General features: G+C 36.4%; 2 protein-coding genes across 2 annotated transcripts in view; one reads left to right on the forward strand and one right to left on the reverse strand.

Moving 5' to 3' along the window:
• Positions 1-1,698, reverse strand: part of SWT1 (SWT1 RNA endoribonuclease homolog) — a 137,233-nt gene extending 135,535 nt beyond the window's left edge. The window contains exon 1 of the mRNA XM_030818745.1: positions 1,543-1,698. Within this exon, the coding sequence (XP_030674605.1) occupies positions 1,543-1,620 (78 nt within the window). The 5' untranslated portion in view covers positions 1,621-1,698. The remainder of the gene's footprint in view (positions 1-1,542) is intronic.
• A 175-nt stretch (positions 1,699-1,873) lies between these two features.
• Positions 1,874-20,039, forward strand: part of TRMT1L (tRNA methyltransferase 1 like) — a 39,122-nt gene continuing 20,956 nt past the window's right edge. Inside the window, exons 1-9 of the mRNA XM_003264462.3 lie at positions 1,874-2,378; positions 7,023-7,133; positions 8,465-8,578; positions 11,696-11,760; positions 13,566-13,695; positions 15,119-15,242; positions 15,708-15,787; positions 18,921-19,170; positions 19,566-19,778. Of these exons, the coding sequence (XP_003264510.1) occupies positions 2,144-2,378; positions 7,023-7,133; positions 8,465-8,578; positions 11,696-11,760; positions 13,566-13,695; positions 15,119-15,242; positions 15,708-15,787; positions 18,921-19,170; positions 19,566-19,778 (1,322 nt within the window). The 5' untranslated portion in view covers positions 1,874-2,143. The remainder of the gene's footprint in view (positions 2,379-7,022; positions 7,134-8,464; positions 8,579-11,695; positions 11,761-13,565; positions 13,696-15,118; positions 15,243-15,707; positions 15,788-18,920; positions 19,171-19,565; positions 19,779-20,039) is intronic.

The following is a 20,039-nucleotide window of genomic DNA, read 5'->3' on the forward strand; positions in this document are numbered from 1 at the left end:
TTCTGAGTTCCTGACCCACAGAAACTGTGGAGTAATAAATGTTGATTGTTGTTTCAAGCTACTATGTTTTGGTATAACTTATGCAGCAGCAATAGACGAATAACATTATTTCTTTAATTCTTCAAACATTGACGATTCCTTCTTCAGGATGTCTTACAAGCAGAGACCATGCTTAGAAATTCTTACAAAAATTCCCATAGAATCCAGATACTAAAATCTGACCCTTTTAATCTGGTTTCCACCTGGTGTTAAATGACATTAACATACAGAATCTAGCTTTCAGTTAACCATCTAGTCATTTAGAAATAAAAAGTCATCATGAACGACAGTAAAAAAAAAAAAAATAAAGAAATGAGAACAAGAATTATTGGATGATGCACAGATATAGTTAGCATTCCTATAAGTTACAGTCAGTGTTATCCCATTTTTAATTGACTGTTGAGCCATGAGTCAACTACACACTCAGGAATACTAGATAAAAGCTGTGCGGGACCATCACTAAAAGGGATTTAGGACTATAACTCACAGAAGCTCCACAGGGATAATCTGTTGCCATTAAACTGGGGAGAGGTTAAACACACACACACACCCCTCCAGATACATACTTCTTAACTATAGGGGGAGGAGTTAACTTCCAGTTAGTGCTTCAAAGTGCCAAATAATCATGCTATCTCTTCCCCGGGGTTCTGAAACAAGTAGGAAACAAACAGACCAAGAAGATTGGCGTTTATCAACTTAATTAACTAAGAAAAGCTAACTGGAAGCGCGCGTCTTGTTCTTGAGACTAAATTGGGCTTCCCTCTCCTGCCCTGCTGCCTAGAAGGTTCGGACCAAGCCCAAGCAGGGCAGCCAGAAAGTTCACGTTTTTCTCCTTTCTGTCCCAGTGGATTTATCGCGGGAGGCAGAAGAAAGAAACAAGAGAGGCTCGAATGTCAAGTAGGCACTAAGAGTGAAGGGGAGAGAAGTATGGGGGACAGGAGACTCACTAGCATATGTTTTGGGGATCTGAAACGCATCAAAATCAAATGCCCCGAAGCTCTACCCAACCAGAGCTCTGCTTATCAAAAGCCTGAAAACAAGGCGAAATAGAGCAAAACAACTAATTTCTATCCACTGGCCACACCGCAGAACTGCTGATACTGGCAACATTAAGACTAAAGCAAAAATAAAAACAAAGGAAAACAGCGTTCGGGTCACTGTGTAGGTGAGGGTGCGAAATGAAGAACAGACCCTAATTCCAAGTCAGCTGGATGGACAGGCAAGCTCGTCAGCTGCTAGTAAACCGCCGCGGCCCGCGGCCTCCACACGAACCGACCAGACCCCAACACCGGGCAAGGGGCAGCCCCGGAGGCAAGCCGGGCCAGAACCACACCCTCCACGGAGCTGGCTCGTCCCCGGATCCGCCCACAGAGTCGCCCCGCCCAGGTCCGGGTGACTCCTGAGTTCCCAATCCGGCCGGCCGCCCGCCCGCCAGGATACTTGGGGCGGGGGACGAGGGGGAACCTGCCCAGCAAAACGTCAACGCACCCCCGCAGTTCCTACCTTACCAGCGCCGGTGGCGGTGGTGACACCGGAGCCCCAGGCCAAAGGAGAGAGACCCCCCTCCCCCCACACACACATACACGCCGCCCCACCAGCTGTATGCCCGCTGGGAAACGTAGTTCTGCGCCCGGATCCAGACTACTTACCCACCACTCCGCAGCGTTTGCTTAGATTTGCATTTACTTCCTCCGAGGCTTGAACTCCGGCCCCGCCCCAGACTGCGCAGTGTACCCTGGGTGCTGTAGTCTTTGTTCGGTTTGGTGGTTGGCCTGTGGGCCGGAGACGCACCGTAGAAACCGAACCCTCTTACCCAATTGGACGCCGTCCCCATTACGCTTGTGCGCAATTTGTGGTGGCGTCGTAACGCCTCGGGGAAAGGGAAGCGGACGGGCATCTGGAATCGCTGCCTCTGGCTTTCTGTTTTCTACTAACAGGATTTGGTCACTGGTTCTTCATCTTTTGTCTGTTGCACGCATCCCGCCCTCCCCACTTGCTTCCCCACTCCTTGGATCCAGCCCTGTGGGCTTTCACGTCAGTTCTCTGACCCCGCCGTGAGCCCCGCTCAGGGTCCCCGGGCGGCCCTGGAACGGAGGCGATAACTATGGAGAATATGGCGGAGGAGGAGCTGCTGCCCCTGGAGAAGGAGGAGGTGGAGGTGGCCCAGGTCCAGGTCCCGACCCCGGCCCGGGACTCGGCTGGGGTCCCAGCTCCGGCCCCGGATTCGGCTCTGGACTCGGCTCCGACTCCGGCCTCGGCTCCAGCCCCAGCCCCTGCCCTGGCCCAGGCTCCGGCCCTGTCCCCGTCCCTAGCCTCTGCCCCTGAGGAGGCTAAAAGCAGTAAGTGCAGGAGGCCCAGATCTTTCTGCTGCAGAAGAGAGAAAGTGCGCCTTGCTGGGAAGTAGGGGAGGCCCTTCACCGGGATGGTTTTTATGGGGCAAGGCAGGTTTAGGAAAACGGTGGGGAGGAAAGAGGGGCCCGTGTAGCGGCTAAAGCAGGGGTACAGAATGGGAAACGGCATCTTCATAAGCCTCGAGGATGTCACGGTGAGGGATATGCGGAGGGCAGGAATGCTGCAGATAGAAGGAAATCATGAGGTTAAGGGCTTTTTCGTAAAAGGGAATCTTTTTAAGGTACAAAAATAGGAAGTTACACATAATTTGGTAGTTTCCCGCAGTCCAGTCTGCCATGGTTAACTAAGTTCTTTCAAATGTGACATAGTAACTGAGGCAACCTGTTTACGGTAGTAGATCCTAGCTGCCAACATTTCTAAACCATTACTGTCAACTAGCTTTTCTGCTTCGACAGCCATAAGGAGATGAGTTTTTCTCATTTCAGTTTTCTTTTCCCCCGCTAGCAGCTTGCTTCCGAAGAGATTTTGAGGCTGAATAGTAGTTTAGGAAAGAATCGACTAAATTTATGGTATTTTCCCCCATACATAAATACCAATTGAGTTTTGTACTCCATTCCATCAGAAATAGACTGTTGAGAATTAATGGCCCATATTATTGTGCTTCTGAATGTGCCTGCATGTTTTCTAAGTGGTGGTTTATTGGACCATATAGGAATTTAAAAGATTGATGAGTAACACTTTCTTAAGGATCTTCTAACATTTTAAAATGTAAGGTCTAAGAAAGACATAATTTAAGTTCTCTTAACATTTAGTTTGTGGTCATAAATTGACCTTTATGTGCTTTCTGAATTGGAACTTAAAATAATCTTTAATTCATTATTTTTCCTACTTCTAGGCCAGTTTTGAGTTTAATATTTATAAAACATGAGATAGTTATAGATATGATTATTTTGCAGTTTTGAAACAACATACAAATTGTTACAGATTTCAGAGTAGGGCTAATCACAGGAAAGACAAAAGTCAGGATGCTTCAGGTAAGCCCCTTCTCATTATATAAGATCAGAGCTTGTAGGTACAAAATAAGGTCAGTTGTTTCTTCAACTACAGTGGGTAGAGATGGGGGAGGCATGGGGAGCTGAGAAGGCTCCACTCTCCTAAGTAGCCTCCTACCTCACTTCCAAGTTGTATTTGTTTATATTAGTCAGAAGTGGTTCAGCAGCTTCAGGAAATGCATGCATTCTCTACCTCCTCACCATCAAAAATATGTTAAACATAGAAAAGACTTATCTATATATTCCAAAATTTACAAATATGTAATTTGAAGAATGTATACTATATGGGAAACTGAAAATGCATTAGTAGGACAAATATGTAATGATTGAGAAGTCTGAAATGCATTAGAACTAATACCTATATTAATCACATTTTAAACATTATTTTTAGTTGATCTAGTTAGTCCTTTGCAATCAGTCATAACTAGGTAAGATGAAGATAGCCTATCTGAAATAGAATTGAAAATTGAGGAAAAAGTAATAGAATAAGTTGTAAAAGACCCTCCTAGCATCTTGGAGACATCTAATTTAACAAGAAGTTTGCCTGTTGACTTCTGGATTAATAGTGTGTTACAAAAAGCAGATTGAGTATTTTGCATACAGATTGTCTGATACGCACTATCTTAAACCAGAAGGTGATTTCAGAGATGTTTATAGGCATATCATGCATTTTTAGACAGATCTTCAAGAGTTTCTTCAGTAGTAGACCACAGGATTTTTAGTTTTCTAACTTAACCAAGCTCCTTTCTCTTATTTTGTGCTATTTAATAGAATAATTTCAATAGGCACGTCTTTATTGATTGCTGTTTATCTTGTTTTACATACACAGATCTTTGAACTCTGGAACCAAAAGCCTTTATGGTTACAAATTAGATAGGTTAGTTTGTACACATGGATTCATTTCTGGAGTATTACTGTCTGACCTAGCAAAAGATTTTTATGAAACATGAAAAAGTTTTACCTGTTTATAGAAATTATATCTCATTATAACGCATTTGACCAGTATGTGATATAGGAAATTAACCAATATTGTTTGTTGCTCCTTTAAAAATAAGGTGAATAACCAGGCACCAGCCTATACTCCCAGCTACTCTGGAGGCTGAGGCAGCAGGATTGCTTGAGCCCAGGAGTTTGAGGCTGCAGTGAGCTATGATTGAGCCACTACATTCCGTGGAGGCTGGGTGACAGAGCAAGACCCATCTCTAAATAATAATAATATGAAAAATTACCTTTTAATAAATTTGAGCAGGAATGTCTGATAGTGCTGAATTGGATTCCAAAATTATTGACACAGTGTGCTACTGCATCCAAAAAGTCTAACCATTTTTTTAACTTCTTGTTTAACAAACTTTAGTGCCTCCTGTCTGCAAGTTACTGCATTAGGCACTTAGCCATCAAAAAGATGAACAAGAAATAGATAGGCCTTGTCTTCTGTTGATTATTTGTGGAGAAAGCGAACAAGGACACAAATTATACAAATGGGTAAACAAATGAACTGATAGTGAAGCTTGGAGAGGAGTAGGCAAGAAGGTGCTAATATCAAGAATTGAATTTTAAAGTCTCAAGGTTTTAAATTGTATAACCTAATAACATAATATTAGAGGGCCCTGTGGTTTATCCCACCATCTCCTGTCTCCTTGGGCTCTTTCCCCATCAGTTTCTCCTAATCTTAATATATATTCAGTCCCCACTTTGTAATTGTTCCTTTCTCTTAGAATGCACATATATTCAGGTTCCCCATACTTAAAAAAAGCAACTTATAGTCTGATTCGTTTCCTTTTTTATACCATCGAAGTTCTCAAAAAAAGAAAAACCTAATTTTCTGTATTTCCTTTCCCCTTCCAATTCTGTTTCTACTCTGAAACACCTCACTGAACCTGTTTTCTTAAAGGTCACCAGACATGCTTTCTTGATCTCTACAACTGTTTGTGATATTCAGTGTTGAACGTTTTGCGTTTATAGACTCTTCTCCCTTGGCTTCTGCATTATCTTGATTCCCTTTACCATTTATTCTTTCTGAATCTACCTTCCTGATCCCTTCTACTTAATTTTTCTTATAAATATCTACATCTCTCATACCTCACTACCAGATTATATCTATCTGTAATAATCAGTAGTGGGTTCAGCAACAGATAGGGAATGTATCCACTACCCACCCCAGTCAGAACATGTTACACTTATTTTAGACTTATTCATATATTTCCAAATTTAATTTGAAGAGTGTGTAATGCTTGAGAAACCTGAAAATGCATTAGTGGGACAAACATGTAATGATTGAGAAATTTGAAATGCATTAGAATTAAAATATAAATCACATTTTAAAATTAATTTTACATATCCTAGTTGTTTGAAATCAGTCATAACTAGGTAAGACTGGGTCTTGGCTTTTTCTCTTTTCACACTTTTTTTCTTAGGCTTTCTTATTTATTCTCATAGTTTCACCTAACATGTTACTTACGATTTGTATCTCTAGAATCCCTTATGAGCTCCAAAAACAAATTGCCAGCTGCCTATTGTACATTATTGCTGGAATACTGTACCAGTGGTACATCAAACACACCATGTCAAAAACTAAGTTTTCCTTTCTCTTTTTCTCTTCCTTTCTGCCAAAAGAGTTTCTTCTATCTTGTTTGCTTAATATACCATTATTCTCAACCACATAAACTCAAAATCTTAGAATCATCTTTGATTTTATCCTTCACCTTTACTTCTCATATCCCAAGTTCTGTTGCTTATTTTTTTTACCTTCTATTCTGTCCCTTCCCACTGCTAATTTTCTCTGTTACTGATCTTTGGTATTACTGGCAGAGATAGCCTCCTGAAACTCATTCAGATCATATAATTCACTTTCTCAAAAACCTGCAGAGACTTAGATTACCTGAAGAATAAAGTTCAAACTAATGCATAGAATTTATGTTTTCCTTGGTCTGTACTGCATCCTTGGCTGCACATATTTCTACTGACTCCATCCCCCCAAACATACCATATTCCAGCCAAGGGTCGGGTGGCATGGTTGTATGTTTTGTACCACATGCATTTGTTCATGAGGTTACTTCAGTTCATGAGGCCAGTTAGCAAATCTCTACTTACTAAAATTCTATTCATACCTGAAGTCTCAGTCAAGTGGCACTTCAATAAAGACATTCTCAGAGTTACTTGTTAAAATTGATTACTCCTTCTGTATGCCTGCATCATACTACATCTAGTGTTCATTTCATCCTATCTCATATGATAGTTAGAAGTTGACATATTGCCTTCTCCCTCCTGATTGAAAGTTCTTTGAAGATAAAAAACATGACTTACGTTTCCTTCAGTATTTTGTATAGGACAGAAACATTTTTCATAGAATTATTTTGACTAATTAGATAAAATTTTAAAACTATACAATGGGGTCTCCCCCCAACTTTTCATTCTAAAGCACACTTGTTATTTTATAAACCGAGTTGTGGCAGTATTCCCCATCTACGTCTATAACACTATGTTATAGGAAATAAACTTCTATACGATGTGATCAATAAAAATGGAACTAGAATACAAACTGTTAAAGCATAATCTTCTCAATTTTTTTTTTTTTTTCAGAGAGACACATCTCAATTCAAAGGCAGCTTGCTGATCTAGAGAAGTTAGCTTTTGTAACTGAAGGAAATTTTGACTCTGCCAGCTCACTGAACTCAGATAATCTTGATGCAGGTATTTCCATGTTTGGGTTTTTTTTTTCTTAGTTTCTAATAATTTATCATCTTTCAATTCACAAAAATAAGTTTGGTAAGAGTAGACTTGTTTATTCTTACTGAACTAGAACAGTGGTAAAATACAGTTTTTTATTCAGGAAATTGGCAACCGTGTATGTGCAAAGTTGCTATGGAAATAAGTTATTTTACAGCTCCTCACGAAAATTACAATTTCACGGATGTCTAGGGGCTGTCTATTCAGCAAGTTAGGAATGGCATTTGGCTACAAGTAACAGAGGTCCCAAAAAACAGTGTCTTAAGAGGTTAATATTCTGTCAGGTAAATGAAGTCCCAAGATAGGCAGTTTAGGGCTGGTATGAGAGTTCCACGTTACCAGTGCCCCACACTGCTCTCTTTCTGCTCTACTCTCCTTAGTGTTTGGTTTATATCCTCAAGATCACTGACTGCATGGTTTTTTTGAAGTAGGCAGCGTAAAAATAAAAATTGTATCTCTACTCTATTGTACTATATGTGAAAAATATTTGTTGGATTAAAAATTATTAATATGAGCTGACAGGTATGTAGGTATAAGAGAAAAAAGAAAAAAATTACTAAATGAGTTATTATCGATTCTTGCTGTATATTTTATTGCTTTAAACCTGAATTTGAAATTTAATTCTTTCATCTATACTATCAAAGTTTTTATTTGAGATACATTATATTTCTAATTAAATAAGACATTTTGATGATACATAATCTTCTTGAGAATATGTTAATAAAGAAGGCAGAACTTGTAAATTCAGTAATGGATACGGTGGCTGTAATTATGTGCCCAGTCTCAGAACAGCGGTTATATCAAATCCCATCTATTCCTTCCACTTCCTTCTTCCATTTTTCTAACTCCACATATTAACTGTTTTTGTTGCTGCCAGTTTAGTAGAGGAATACCACAGCACATACTTTCGCTCTTTGTCCAATCCCTGTCCTTTTGGGAGTGTAACTGCTGTCCTTTCAGCTGTCCAAAATACAGAGTGATGCTCTCAGTGGCAGAAAATTTGGCCGGAAGGATATCATACAGTTTATCACTTCTTCAACCTTTGTTCCCAGTAACAACAAATGCATCAGCTAGCTACAGAGAGGAAAATTTTAGGGTGAAAAAACAATCACTGATCATGTGCTACAACAATTAACTGTTAACTATCTCCTGGGTTAAGAATAATGACTTCTCCCTAAAGTTAAGAAAGACTTCAGGAAGTAGGAGGGGGAGCCCCCGTTAACCTCTTTGTAGCTGAATCCAGACATTAATAACTAGAATATTCTGTGGTTTATTGATTCTTTTTTCTTTTTAAGGCAACAGACAGGCTTGTCCATTGTGCCCTAAGGAAAAATTCAGAGCTTGTAATAGCCATAAGCTTCGTCGTCACCTCCAGAATTTACACTGGAAAGTCTCAGTTGAATTTGAAGGTTAGTATTTTTGTGCTTGCAAAGAAGTAATATATATGAAATTCAACATTTATTACCAGTTTTGGCATTTTATCATGAATATAATCAAATATTTTCAGTTTAAAATGTGAGGGGTTTAATGCCCTCATTTCTAATGTATTTAATAAAACACCATATAGCTTTATAGGCAGTAGAGATCTATATGACACAGTTTAGTTCAGCAAACATTTATTATGCATCTGTTGTATACTGAGTACTCTAACCCTGGGAGTCCATTTTGCTTCTTGAACAATGTTTTAATAAGTTTTCCTTTTATTTTACACATATTTTGGAAGGTATAGTACATGTAGTAAAATAAGAAAATAAAATAATTTGTATGAATATTGGAAAATACAAGGTAATATCTCTTTCTGCTGATGGCTTAAAAAAAAACTACTAGAGTTAAGAGAATTCAGAATGGTGGTGGGATACAAGATAATTCAGAAATCAGCCATTTTCTACTTCAGATAAATGGAAACAGAAACAAATATTTCAATTATAATCATGATAAAAATGACACAATTTGAGGGAATAAGTTCAACAAGAGGCCTCATCATGTAAAGAATAAAATAAAAGAAGGACAGAAAACAAGAACTTTTCAAGTTAAAGGGCTTCCTAAGTGAATTATATGAATTATTATAGCATTTTTGGGAAAAGATCTGACCACGTCTTTTAAAATTAAAAATACATGTATCCATCCACCACGCAGTTCCTCTCCTAGCAGTGCCTTAGAAGTAAAAGAATTGAGGTTGGACACAGTGGCTCGTACCTATAATCTCAGCACTTTGGGAAGCTGAGGCAGGAAGATCACTTGAGGCCATGAGTTCAAGACCAGCCTGAGCAACATAATAAGACCCTGTCTCTATAAAAAGTGAAAAAATTATCCAGGCGAGGTGGCCTGTGCCTGTAGTCGCAACTGCTAGAGAGGCTCAGGTGGTAGGACTGCTTAAGTCCAGAAGCTTGAGGATGCAGTGCCATAATTGTGCCACTGTATTCCAGCCTGGGAAACAGAGTGAGACTCCGTTTCTTAAAAAAAAAAAAAAAGAAGAAGAAGAAGTAAAAGAATCAACAGGGTAAATGTACAAGGATATTCATTGCAATATTTACTTAGTAACAAAAACTTGGAATTAAAAGAGATGATTGAATAAATTACGGTATATACATACCATGAAATATTATTATGTAGCCATTGAAATGAGTATATTAGATATATACCAGCTAACTGAGAAGTATTTCCATGGTCAACTACTAATGAAAACAGCAATTTATAGGGAAGATTTTATAATATTCCATTTGGGTAAAACAAAAAGTCCCACCCTCAAAAGAAACCTAAGTATCAATCTTAAACATATGTACATTTATATTTGTATATGATTATTTGAGCACAGAAATTGTAAAATATGGTTGGAGTGTCAGCCAGCCTTGATAAAGCAGCTAGTAAGAGACACCCAGAAAAGAAGTCGGAACTATGCTGGAACTATTTTCTTAGTAGTACTGCTAAAAAGATTATCACTAGTTATTTAGGGAAAGGGGAATTAGATGCTAATTTAAGGACCGTCCTGTCTTTTAAGTTTAGTTCTATATAAGAATGTATGATAAACCATACTGACTTCTTATGAAAATAGAGGTCTCATTTCAATTAAAAGGATCTCTTTCATATTCTTTACTTAGGTCATTGTTTAGCCTTTAGGTTTGGTCTCCCTCCAAGTTACTCTCTTTTCTTAAATATTTTCTTGTGACATTTCTTTACTTACTCATGGATGTGGTTCTCTCATGTACAGTAGGCTATTGGGTTCTTTCACATGGTATTGATCTGGTAGATGGTGAAGATATGATAGTTTTTGTCTCGGTGAGCAGGTTTCAAAGTAGTTGACATATAATTGAAGGTAGAAGCAACCAAATCTGCTGGAGGAATGGATGTGAGGTGTGAGAGAAGGAGCCAAGAATGCTTGGGTTTGGGACTTGAGCAAGTAGAGAAATGGAGTTGGCCTTTACTGAGCTGGAGAACAGTGCATTAGGACCAAGTGTGGGAAAGAAGTCCAGAACCAGAAATTTGGGCATTTAAAGGGTGAGATGCATCTAAGTGGAGATGTCAAGTAGCCCATAGGTTATATGAATCTGGAGTTCAGGAAGAATGTGGGGCTAGAGATACGCATTTGGGAGTTGTCAGAAGACACATGGTATTTAAAGCCATAAGATCAGATAAGTAACTAAAAGAGTACATATTGATGGAAAAAAAGAAGTCATCCGGGACTAAATCTTGGAGCACTTCAGTATATACAAGTAAGAAATGATCGGATCTAAGGTATAAGAAAAAGGCATTAGAGATGACTTACAGGCTTTGAGTTAAGAGCAACTGTAAGGCATTATCATTCAAAAAAAGTAAAGAGACCTAATGTAAGATAAATTACCAGTTTAGTCTTGACAAGTGGGTTTTGGGATGCTGGCTAGAAAATCAGTTACATATCCTTAATAGGCAATTGGAAATAGGGATCTGGCTCTTAGGAATGAATTAGTACCTAGAGCTATAATTTGGGATTCCTTTAATTGGAATTGTGAAAGGAGCTAAGTTGCTAAGGAAATGAGAAAAAAAGTCACTTAACCACCCAAGCCTATGGAATTTCTACATTTTAGGGCATGAGAGAAGGAAGAGGATCTGTAAATAAGATGAAGAAGGGTGGGAAGAAAACCAAGATAGTACCATGTCATAGATGAATAAGGGTCTGTATAATGGCAAATATATCAATAGCATGAGGCAAAGATGAAGCCTAAGAAAAAGTCAAGGTGGCAGAGAATAGGATAAAGCTGAATCCCAAAGATGCTAAATGACTAATCCAAGATAAAACAGATAGTCATGGAGGAACCAGAATTCAAACCTGGATCCCTCTGTATGTGTGTATATAGATACATATACATATGTATGTATGCATACACATATATCTCATGTATAACAATTGTATAAACTAAAGCAATCTCATTTGAGTAAGTATGACATAACAAATGTAAGGGCAATTCCAATTCTTATAAAACTTGCTTATAATTTTTGATAATTGAATATTTAATGAACAGTGTATGATAACCAGCCATTCTTTATTTTAGGTTACAGGATGTGCATCTGTCACTTACCTTGTCGACCAGTGAAACCAAACATTATTGGAGAACAGGTGATCAGATATTAGATTTTTTTTATTTTTAAATTTAGTCCTTTTTAAAGAAAGCATAATTTTTACTTAGTGTGAAACTAAAATGTGTATGTTTAGCAATGTAGTTTACTTTAAAATTCTCTATCTGAGTCCTTTCAGATTATCATAATAGGAAAACTGTGAAATGTATGAAAAAAAATTGCTATATTGAAGTTCTCATTTTATAGGTTTTATTTTTTTATTTTTTTTTTTGTTTGTTTGTTTGTTTTTATTATACTTTAGGTTTTAGGGTACATGTGCACAATGTGCAGGTTTGTTACATATGTATCCATGTGCCACGTTGATTTCCTGCACCCATTAACTCGTCATTTAGCATTAGGTATATCTCCTAATGCTGTCCCTCCCCCCTCCCCCAACCCAGTTTTTAGTTTAAGTCAGATAAATTGCTCCTTTGTGTTCAAAATGAAAATTAATTCATTTACTAATTTTGGAATGGAAAATTTAGAGAGTAGTTTTTTCTCTTAAAATTTCGGTCATGGAATAGGAGCTTCAATTTCTGTGATTTAGTAAATATCTTAGTATGTTTTGATTTCATTCATCTTCCCCATGTCCTTCCTTTTGAGTTCAATCTTAGAGAATCTAGAAACTTTCAGAAATCTTAGTAACTGTTTAAAAAATACATGTGTTTTATTTTTAGGGTAGATTTGACCTAAGGGGAATACAAACTATAAAATTTTTTAGTGACACTATCCTGAATGCATATTAGCGTAATGAGTTCCCATTATTACATTTTCTTTTGAGTCACTAAAAGCAGTATAGTGTTGACAAAAAAGAAAATATTCTGTAAGTAGTAGTCAAAACAGTGCCTGGTCCATCAGCCTAGTCTGAGATATTTTGAATATGATAATCACAGTACCACAAGGAACCTTGGGTAATGTGCTTCGCTATTTTCTATTTGCTGTAAGGTTCCAAGTAAAAAGGAGGTAGCAGCACTAAGAGTAAAAGGCATCAAAACTAGGAAAGAGCCATTGGAGCAGTCTTTTGTTCTCAGCTAAATGAGAAATTATGAAGTGAAAATTTTTTTACTTGGATAAGTACGCCTCTAATTATGTCTCAAACATTCAGTGGGGTACTGGAGCTGGCTCAAATTTTCAGAAATCTTTCAAGCTGGTTGTTTAGTATGGCCATCATTAAAATTTAAGTTATATAAACCTAAAAAGGAGTGAGTTATATTAAAAAACAAAGGTAACGAATGTCCACTTCATATCATTGTTCTGCTGTATTTTAATATTATCTGTGCACTTACAGTTATTTACATTTATTATGTCTGCTGGGTGGCAGTGCTCTGTAATGGTGTAATAATGCACATCTTTTCCTAAATTCACATTCAGTGATGTTACATTGATAGCTTAAAATCTATGACAGTTGTAGCTTGAAATTGGCTATAGCAGAGTATTTATGCCACAGAAATCTGCAAATACTACAAATCAGGGCTTTATTTTCCTGGAGAGCCAGTTAATAAGCATTTACCAGCACACCACTCCTAACATTACACCATTTTTAAATGCAACTTACAGAAAATACAATTATTTTCTGATTGGAATGAATGAGAAAAGCTAGGAAATTAAACTTCTGGCCTATTGTAAAGTAAGGTTTAAAAGATATATAAATACAGGTAAGGAAGTTAAGATACTTTCAAAGTCACATGGCAAAATTAAAATTATCCTCTATACCATTAAATCCAAGACACTAATGTACTTAAATTTGCAAACTTATACTTCTGTTTCATTGTCTTAGCAACTTAAATTAAATACTCTGTTTGATAGATATCCAGTAAAATGGGAGCCCATTATCATTGTATCATTTGTTCAGCAACAATCACCAGAAGAACTGATATGCTAGGACATGTTAGGCGCCACGTGAATAAAGGAGAGACTAAATCTAGTTACATTGCAGGTAAGTTGAGCAATCTCATTAACATTAATATGTAAATCCTTAAATAATGGTCCAGTTATTATTTTCAAACATCAGGAATATAAAATAATGCTGATTTAACCAAATGATTTAGTTCACTAGTCCATTACTTCAGGTTTTAGTTTCTTTCTGTATGATCTCCAAAAACATTTTAACATTCTCAACATATATATTTAATAAATGGTGTAGAAAAAAGTAAGTGACACTCAAGTGACTGTAGGTATTTTAATGAAAGATTATAGAATTGTTTTCCCAGTGACAGCTTTTACATCCTTAACTGTCATGTATGTATTGTTGGAAAACACTAGAAAAAAAGATATAGTGAAATAAAGACTATTATTCTTAGTGATATGAAATTATTAATAGCTTGTTACTACTTAGAGATCCCTTCTCAAAAATTAAATTAAGCACTAATGACCTAAAGCATGTATTATATGTAATGAATAACTTCTCTCCTCTGTGTCCAGAATGGCACTATGTACGATTCCTTTAAGAATTGAAAAAAAAAAAGTCACTGAACTATTTTTCTATAAAGCATAATTTTCTCACAGAACCTAAATTGAGAAGGTCTGACCTTGTGAGATATGTGACATGCCTTGTAGAAAAGGGTATGTAACACAGTGCTAGAGAAAGTTACTATTATTTGGCATTTTAGAAAGAAAGATACAGTTGCCATTTAGTTAACATTCTGACTGTGATGTTATCAAGAAATCCAAACACAAAGGATCTCAACTTTCCCACCCATCCCATATCTCGTTTCTTAAATATTTAAAACATATGCACATATATACACATCAATATTTTATTAGTTTATAGCTAAATGATTCTAACATACTAAATGTAAAATCATTTTTTCATTACTTTGTAGCCATTTCAATGTAATTTGTGACTTGAAATCATTATGAGAAAATATTCCGAAGTCTCCCATGTTTAGGAAATAGAGTGATTCTTAGTAAGCCATGCTAGCTAATGGAATGCAGCCACATGGAGTTACTCATTTTCTGACAATTATACCATAGTAAAATATATTTAGCAAACAATGTAGTGTTTGATGAACCACAAAGGTATTTTAGGATTTTGTGCTTTACTAGGGTGATTGTTCTTCGGTATCATAATACAGATGTATTGATGTGCTAGACAGTCAAGATAGTAAATTAACTTTCATTAATCAGATGTTTAACTGAGTGTTACTCTTTTGTAGAGAGTGCTGAATAAATCAGTTCTTTGGTTTTGGTTTTTTTACATCTGCCAAACCATTTGCATTAACACAAAATAATATAAAGTTATTTTTCAAAATGTATTTTTATTGTTTTAGATGTTTATAATTATTTTGTGTTTTCTTGGAAATCTTTTGTTTAGAATTATTTTGTGTTTCCCTGGAAATCTTTTCTTTTTTCCATCTTAGCTTCCACTGCTAAACCACCTAAGGAAATTTTGAAAGAGGCAGACACGGATGTACAAGTTTGTCCCAACTATTCTATACCTCAGAAAACAGATTCCTATTTTAACCCCAAAATGAAACTAAATCGGTAAGATAAATTGAAAATAGGGTTATGGGATGTTTCAAATTATTATAAATGTACCTTCTCTTAACCTTTATGTTCTAATATATTAAAATTTAGAACTAGGTGCAGAATAAAAATCATCTATTTTAACATTTTTCTCAGAAGGATTGTTTCTTTTTTTCTACCAAGCCAATGTCTTTATCAGAGAATAAGATAGGCCTAACTTTATATAATTACTGAATAAGCTGGTACTTTTGTGAGCAAGTTTTGTTTATAAATAAATACTTGTTAATAGAATCCAACTGGATTCATAGTTTAATTTCACATATTTTTAGTTCTTATAGTATTAAATTCGGAATGTGTTTTCAGGTCTCCTTTTGAAATAGTTTGTACAGTAACTAGGAACTTCAGTTCACTATTCTTAAATGAAATAAAATCTATGATGGTGAAGCCATGGTAAAGTTATTTCAGATTATGATTTCCTTCTAGGCAGCTAATATTCTGTACATTGGCCGCTTTGGCTGAGGAACGAAAACCTTTGGAATGTCTAGATGCTTTTGGAGCCACTGGTAAGTGAGGACACTTTTTTGGAACCCCATTTTATTTATTCGATTTTACAGTATTTTTTCTTAGAAAATGTATATGGGCAGTGATGTAAAAAAATTAAAGATCCAAGGCAAAATTTTTAATTTTTTATTGTGAAAAATTTTAAATGTATATTAGAATATAATAAGTGAGTCCCTGTGTATCCATCACTTACTTCAAAAATGAGTGGTTCATGCTCAGTCGTTTTCTCATTGTCCTCCTACCTCATATCCTAATCTTTTGATATCCATTAATTTGAAACAAATAACAGATACATCATTTCATCTGTAAGTATTTCAGTTGGATCTCTAAAAGGTAAAGATTTTTAAAAAATAAAACCACTATACTGTCATCATACTTTAAAAATTAAGAATAATTCTTTAATATCAATTGTTTGCCCAATTTTCTCATAATATGTTTTAAAAATCAAATCAGAATGCAGACAAAAACTATATTTCAATTGTTTGATATGTCTAAGTCTCTTTTAAATCTATGGGTCCTTCTATCATTTTCTGTGTGTGTGATAATTATTTGTTGACTTAACATGTCTTTTGACCTATAGAGTTTCCCGCAGTCTAGATTTTTGCTGATTGTATTGTTATGGCTCATATAACATGTTCTTCTATCTCCTGTTTTTTTGTAAATTGGTCATTTGATTAGATTCAGATACAATTTTTTTTTTTCAATAATACTTGTTTGCTGCAATCAGGCAGCACCTGATGTCTGGTTGTGTCTCTTTTTTGTGTTGTGATGATCATTGCCTAGCCTTTAGACAGTGGAATAAAGTGAAATTTTAAACATTGAGAATATTTTTCTCAAAAGACTTAATAGTAGAGAACAGATAATAGAAACAGTAGAAAATTTCTAAAAAGCCTCCGTACCCAATCCAAGTCCTTCTCCATAAAGATTATAAGAGTACACTTTTGGGGAGTTTGTGCCAAAACAGTGAAAGCATGAGTTAGCTCTCCTTCCTAAACTCCTCTCCTCAGGGAAAAGTAGTGGTTAAAAGCATGGACTGTGGAACCAGACTGCCCGAGTTCAAATCCCAGCTTTATCGCTTGATAGTTGTATGACCACAGGAAATTGTGCCTCAGTTTGCTCATCTATTAAAAGAGGAGACTACTGCTACTACCATGATGATCAGCATTAGTACTGTCTCAGTATAAATATGGTAAAAGTGATGAGCTGATGCTTCTGATTATTTCCCAAGTCACTTGGATTTGAAATTTGAATCATGTTTTTACTCCTTGTTTTGCTGTTAACTCTTCCCATATCTACTCAGCCACCAGCTCTGTTCTAATTTTTCTTTTCTAATATAACTCACATTTTCCATTCCATATCCACCAATTTAATGATTTCATAGCAAGCCTATTGCAGTAGCCTCTAAATAGTACCCTTGCTTCCAGTCATTTCTCTCCTCCAGTTTGTCTTGCCTGTTACTGCTAAACAGCTGTTCCTCTGAAGCACCACATCAATGTTACTTATCAATCAAAAAAGTCATTCATCTTTATTGCCTAGAGTCCAGACTTATCAGACTACATTTAATATCTTCCATATCTGATCCTAACCTGCTTGTCCAAATTTATTTCTCAGTATTTTTCACCGTACACCCTTTTTCTTTACTCTTTTGAGACAGAGTTTCGCTCTGTCACCCAGGCTGGAGTACAGTGGTACCATCTCAGCTCGCTGCAACCTCCGCCTCCTGGGTTCAAGCAATTCTCTTGCCTCAGCTTCCTGAGTAGCTGGGATTACAGGCGCCTGCCACCACGCCTGGCTGATTTTTGTATTTTTAGTAGAGACAGGGCTTCACCATGTTGGCCAAGCTGGTCTCGAACTCCTGACCTCAGGTGATCCACCCGCCTCGGCCTCCCAAAGTGGTGGGATTACAGGTGTGAGCCACCGCGCCCAGCCTCTCTACTCTTTTTTAAATCTGAAGTCATTAAAGCTAATATCTAAGGAATATATTTCTAGCCTCTTCTTTTAATGTGCCTTTGTAAACTTAGATCAGGTCTGGAGCAATCATTTTGCACATTTTGCCCTTCCTAAAATGAGGATGTGAGAACTTACAAGCTTGTTGTGAAAATATGAAAAATACATATATGTGAAGTCCATAACACATGGTATTTTTCCATTCATGAGACACGTGTATGGAGAAGATGGTCAGTATTTCCAGTACATAAGGGGTTTAAGGGGTTTACTAATCTATGTCGGCTGGGCTTGTGTTGCCATCTCCCATTTTGTAATGAATGTCCCTTATGACTTTAAGCTAGTTGATACGGAAAAACTGTGAAAAGGGGCCCTTTTGGTCTGAATTCTTCCTAATCATTTGCTTACAAATTTGCTTTTTTGTTTTTGTTTTTGTTTTTTGAGATAGGGTCTCGGCTTTGAGATAGGGTCTTGGCACCATCTCGACTCACTTCAGTCTGGACCTCCTAGGCTCAGGGATCCTCCCACCTCAGCCTCCCAAAAGTAGCTGGGATCACAAGCGTGCGCCACCATGCCCAGCTAATTTTTGTATTTTTCTGTAGAGATAGGGATTTGCTATGTTGCCCAAGCTGGTCTCAAACTCCTGGGCTCAAGTGATCCACCCACCTCAGCCTCCCAAAGTTCAGAGATTACAGGTGTGAGCCATCGCAGCTGGCCACATTTTTTTTTTTTTAATTCACAACAATGCTATTGTGCAGTGTTTGAAAAGTGTTGGTCTAGAAAAGTTTTTCATATTTTGGTCCATGATGGTAAACTTCAGCAGGAGGAATTCCAACTTCCCATCCTCCCTTCAAGCAGAGTAATCCCATTCGTATAAAGTATTCCATGGTCAGGAAAAAAGCAAAAAAGAAAACATTTTCCACTATTCAACAAAATAAAAAGCATACATAGAGATTTTATTTGAACAAGGATCATAAAAAAGGTTTATAAGAAGTATTAGTGAAAATCTGTTAGACACATTTTTAGTTATAACCTTTCTTGAGAAGCTTTGTAGTAAGAAAGAATAAGATTCATGAAAACATTAAATTTTGAAATAATTTGTTACTTATAAAACAGAATGTTGTTATACTGTTTTTATGCTTTAAAATTATTACAATTGTAAAACTCATTTTCTTCCCCATTTTTCCTAAGGGATAATGGGATTACAGTGGGCAAAACATCTTGGAAATGCAGTCAAAGTTACAATCAATGACTTGAATGAAAACTCTGTGACATTGATTCAGGAAAACTGCCATTTAAACAAATTGAAAGTGGTGGTGGACAGTAAGGAAAAGGAAAAGAGTGATGATATTCTTGAAGAAGGAGAGAAAAATCTTGGTAATGTTAAGGTGACCAAAATGGATGCCAATGTACTGATGCATTTGAGATCTTTTGATTTCATGTAAGTAGAAAAGACTTGCCATGTCACTTTCTAAACTTATCTGAAATTTTGGGGATGAGGGGTAGTTAAAAATTAAGACAGTTTGTTGTTGTTTATTTATTTAAATTAATGCCATTTTTTGACGTTGGCCTAAGGTATGCAGTATGAAAATTTTCTAGTGTTTGAAATAAAATGCCTGGGCATGTCACTTTTCCTCTAACCCAAATTTATTTTTACGTGTCTGATACATCATACTATCATTTTATTACTTAATTTCTAAATAGAATTATGTACTTAAAATATATTTGCAATGTACTTTTAAATCCGTGGAATTTTATAATTAGAAATAATTACAATGGTATAATTTTTGTTACTAGTATGACTTTAAAATATATCTATATTCTTTCTGATTTTAGACATCTAGACCCTTTTGGAACATCAGTGAATTATCTAGATTCTGCATTCAGAAATATAAGAAACCTTGGCATAGTGTCAGTGACTTCTACAGATATCAGTTCTTTATATGCCAAGGCACAGCATGTTGCCCGGCGTCACTACGGATGTAACATTGTCCGAACTGAATATTACAAGGAACTAGCAGCCAGAATTGTTGTAGCTGCAGTGGCAAGGTACCAAATTGCCAACAGTCTGCTTAGTGTGTTTCAGTATTTGATAAAAAGAGATAATATTACAAGAAGTTCTTACCTTATTATTCGAAGTATGCACAAAATATAAATTCTGTATTCCTTATCCATAATACTGGTTTTTAATCTTACATGGTATCTGTTGTAATTTTATTTAAAAGCTTATGCCTGAAATATTCAGTTTACTCTCCAATTAAAATGTTACTGAAATAAAGTATAAGAAAGAAAAGATAAAAGTGAAAGTTA

This window comes from Nomascus leucogenys, chromosome 9, assembly GCF_006542625.1.
Source record: "Nomascus leucogenys isolate Asia chromosome 9, Asia_NLE_v1, whole genome shotgun sequence".
Lineage (NCBI taxonomy): Eukaryota > Metazoa > Chordata > Mammalia > Primates > Hylobatidae > Nomascus > Nomascus leucogenys.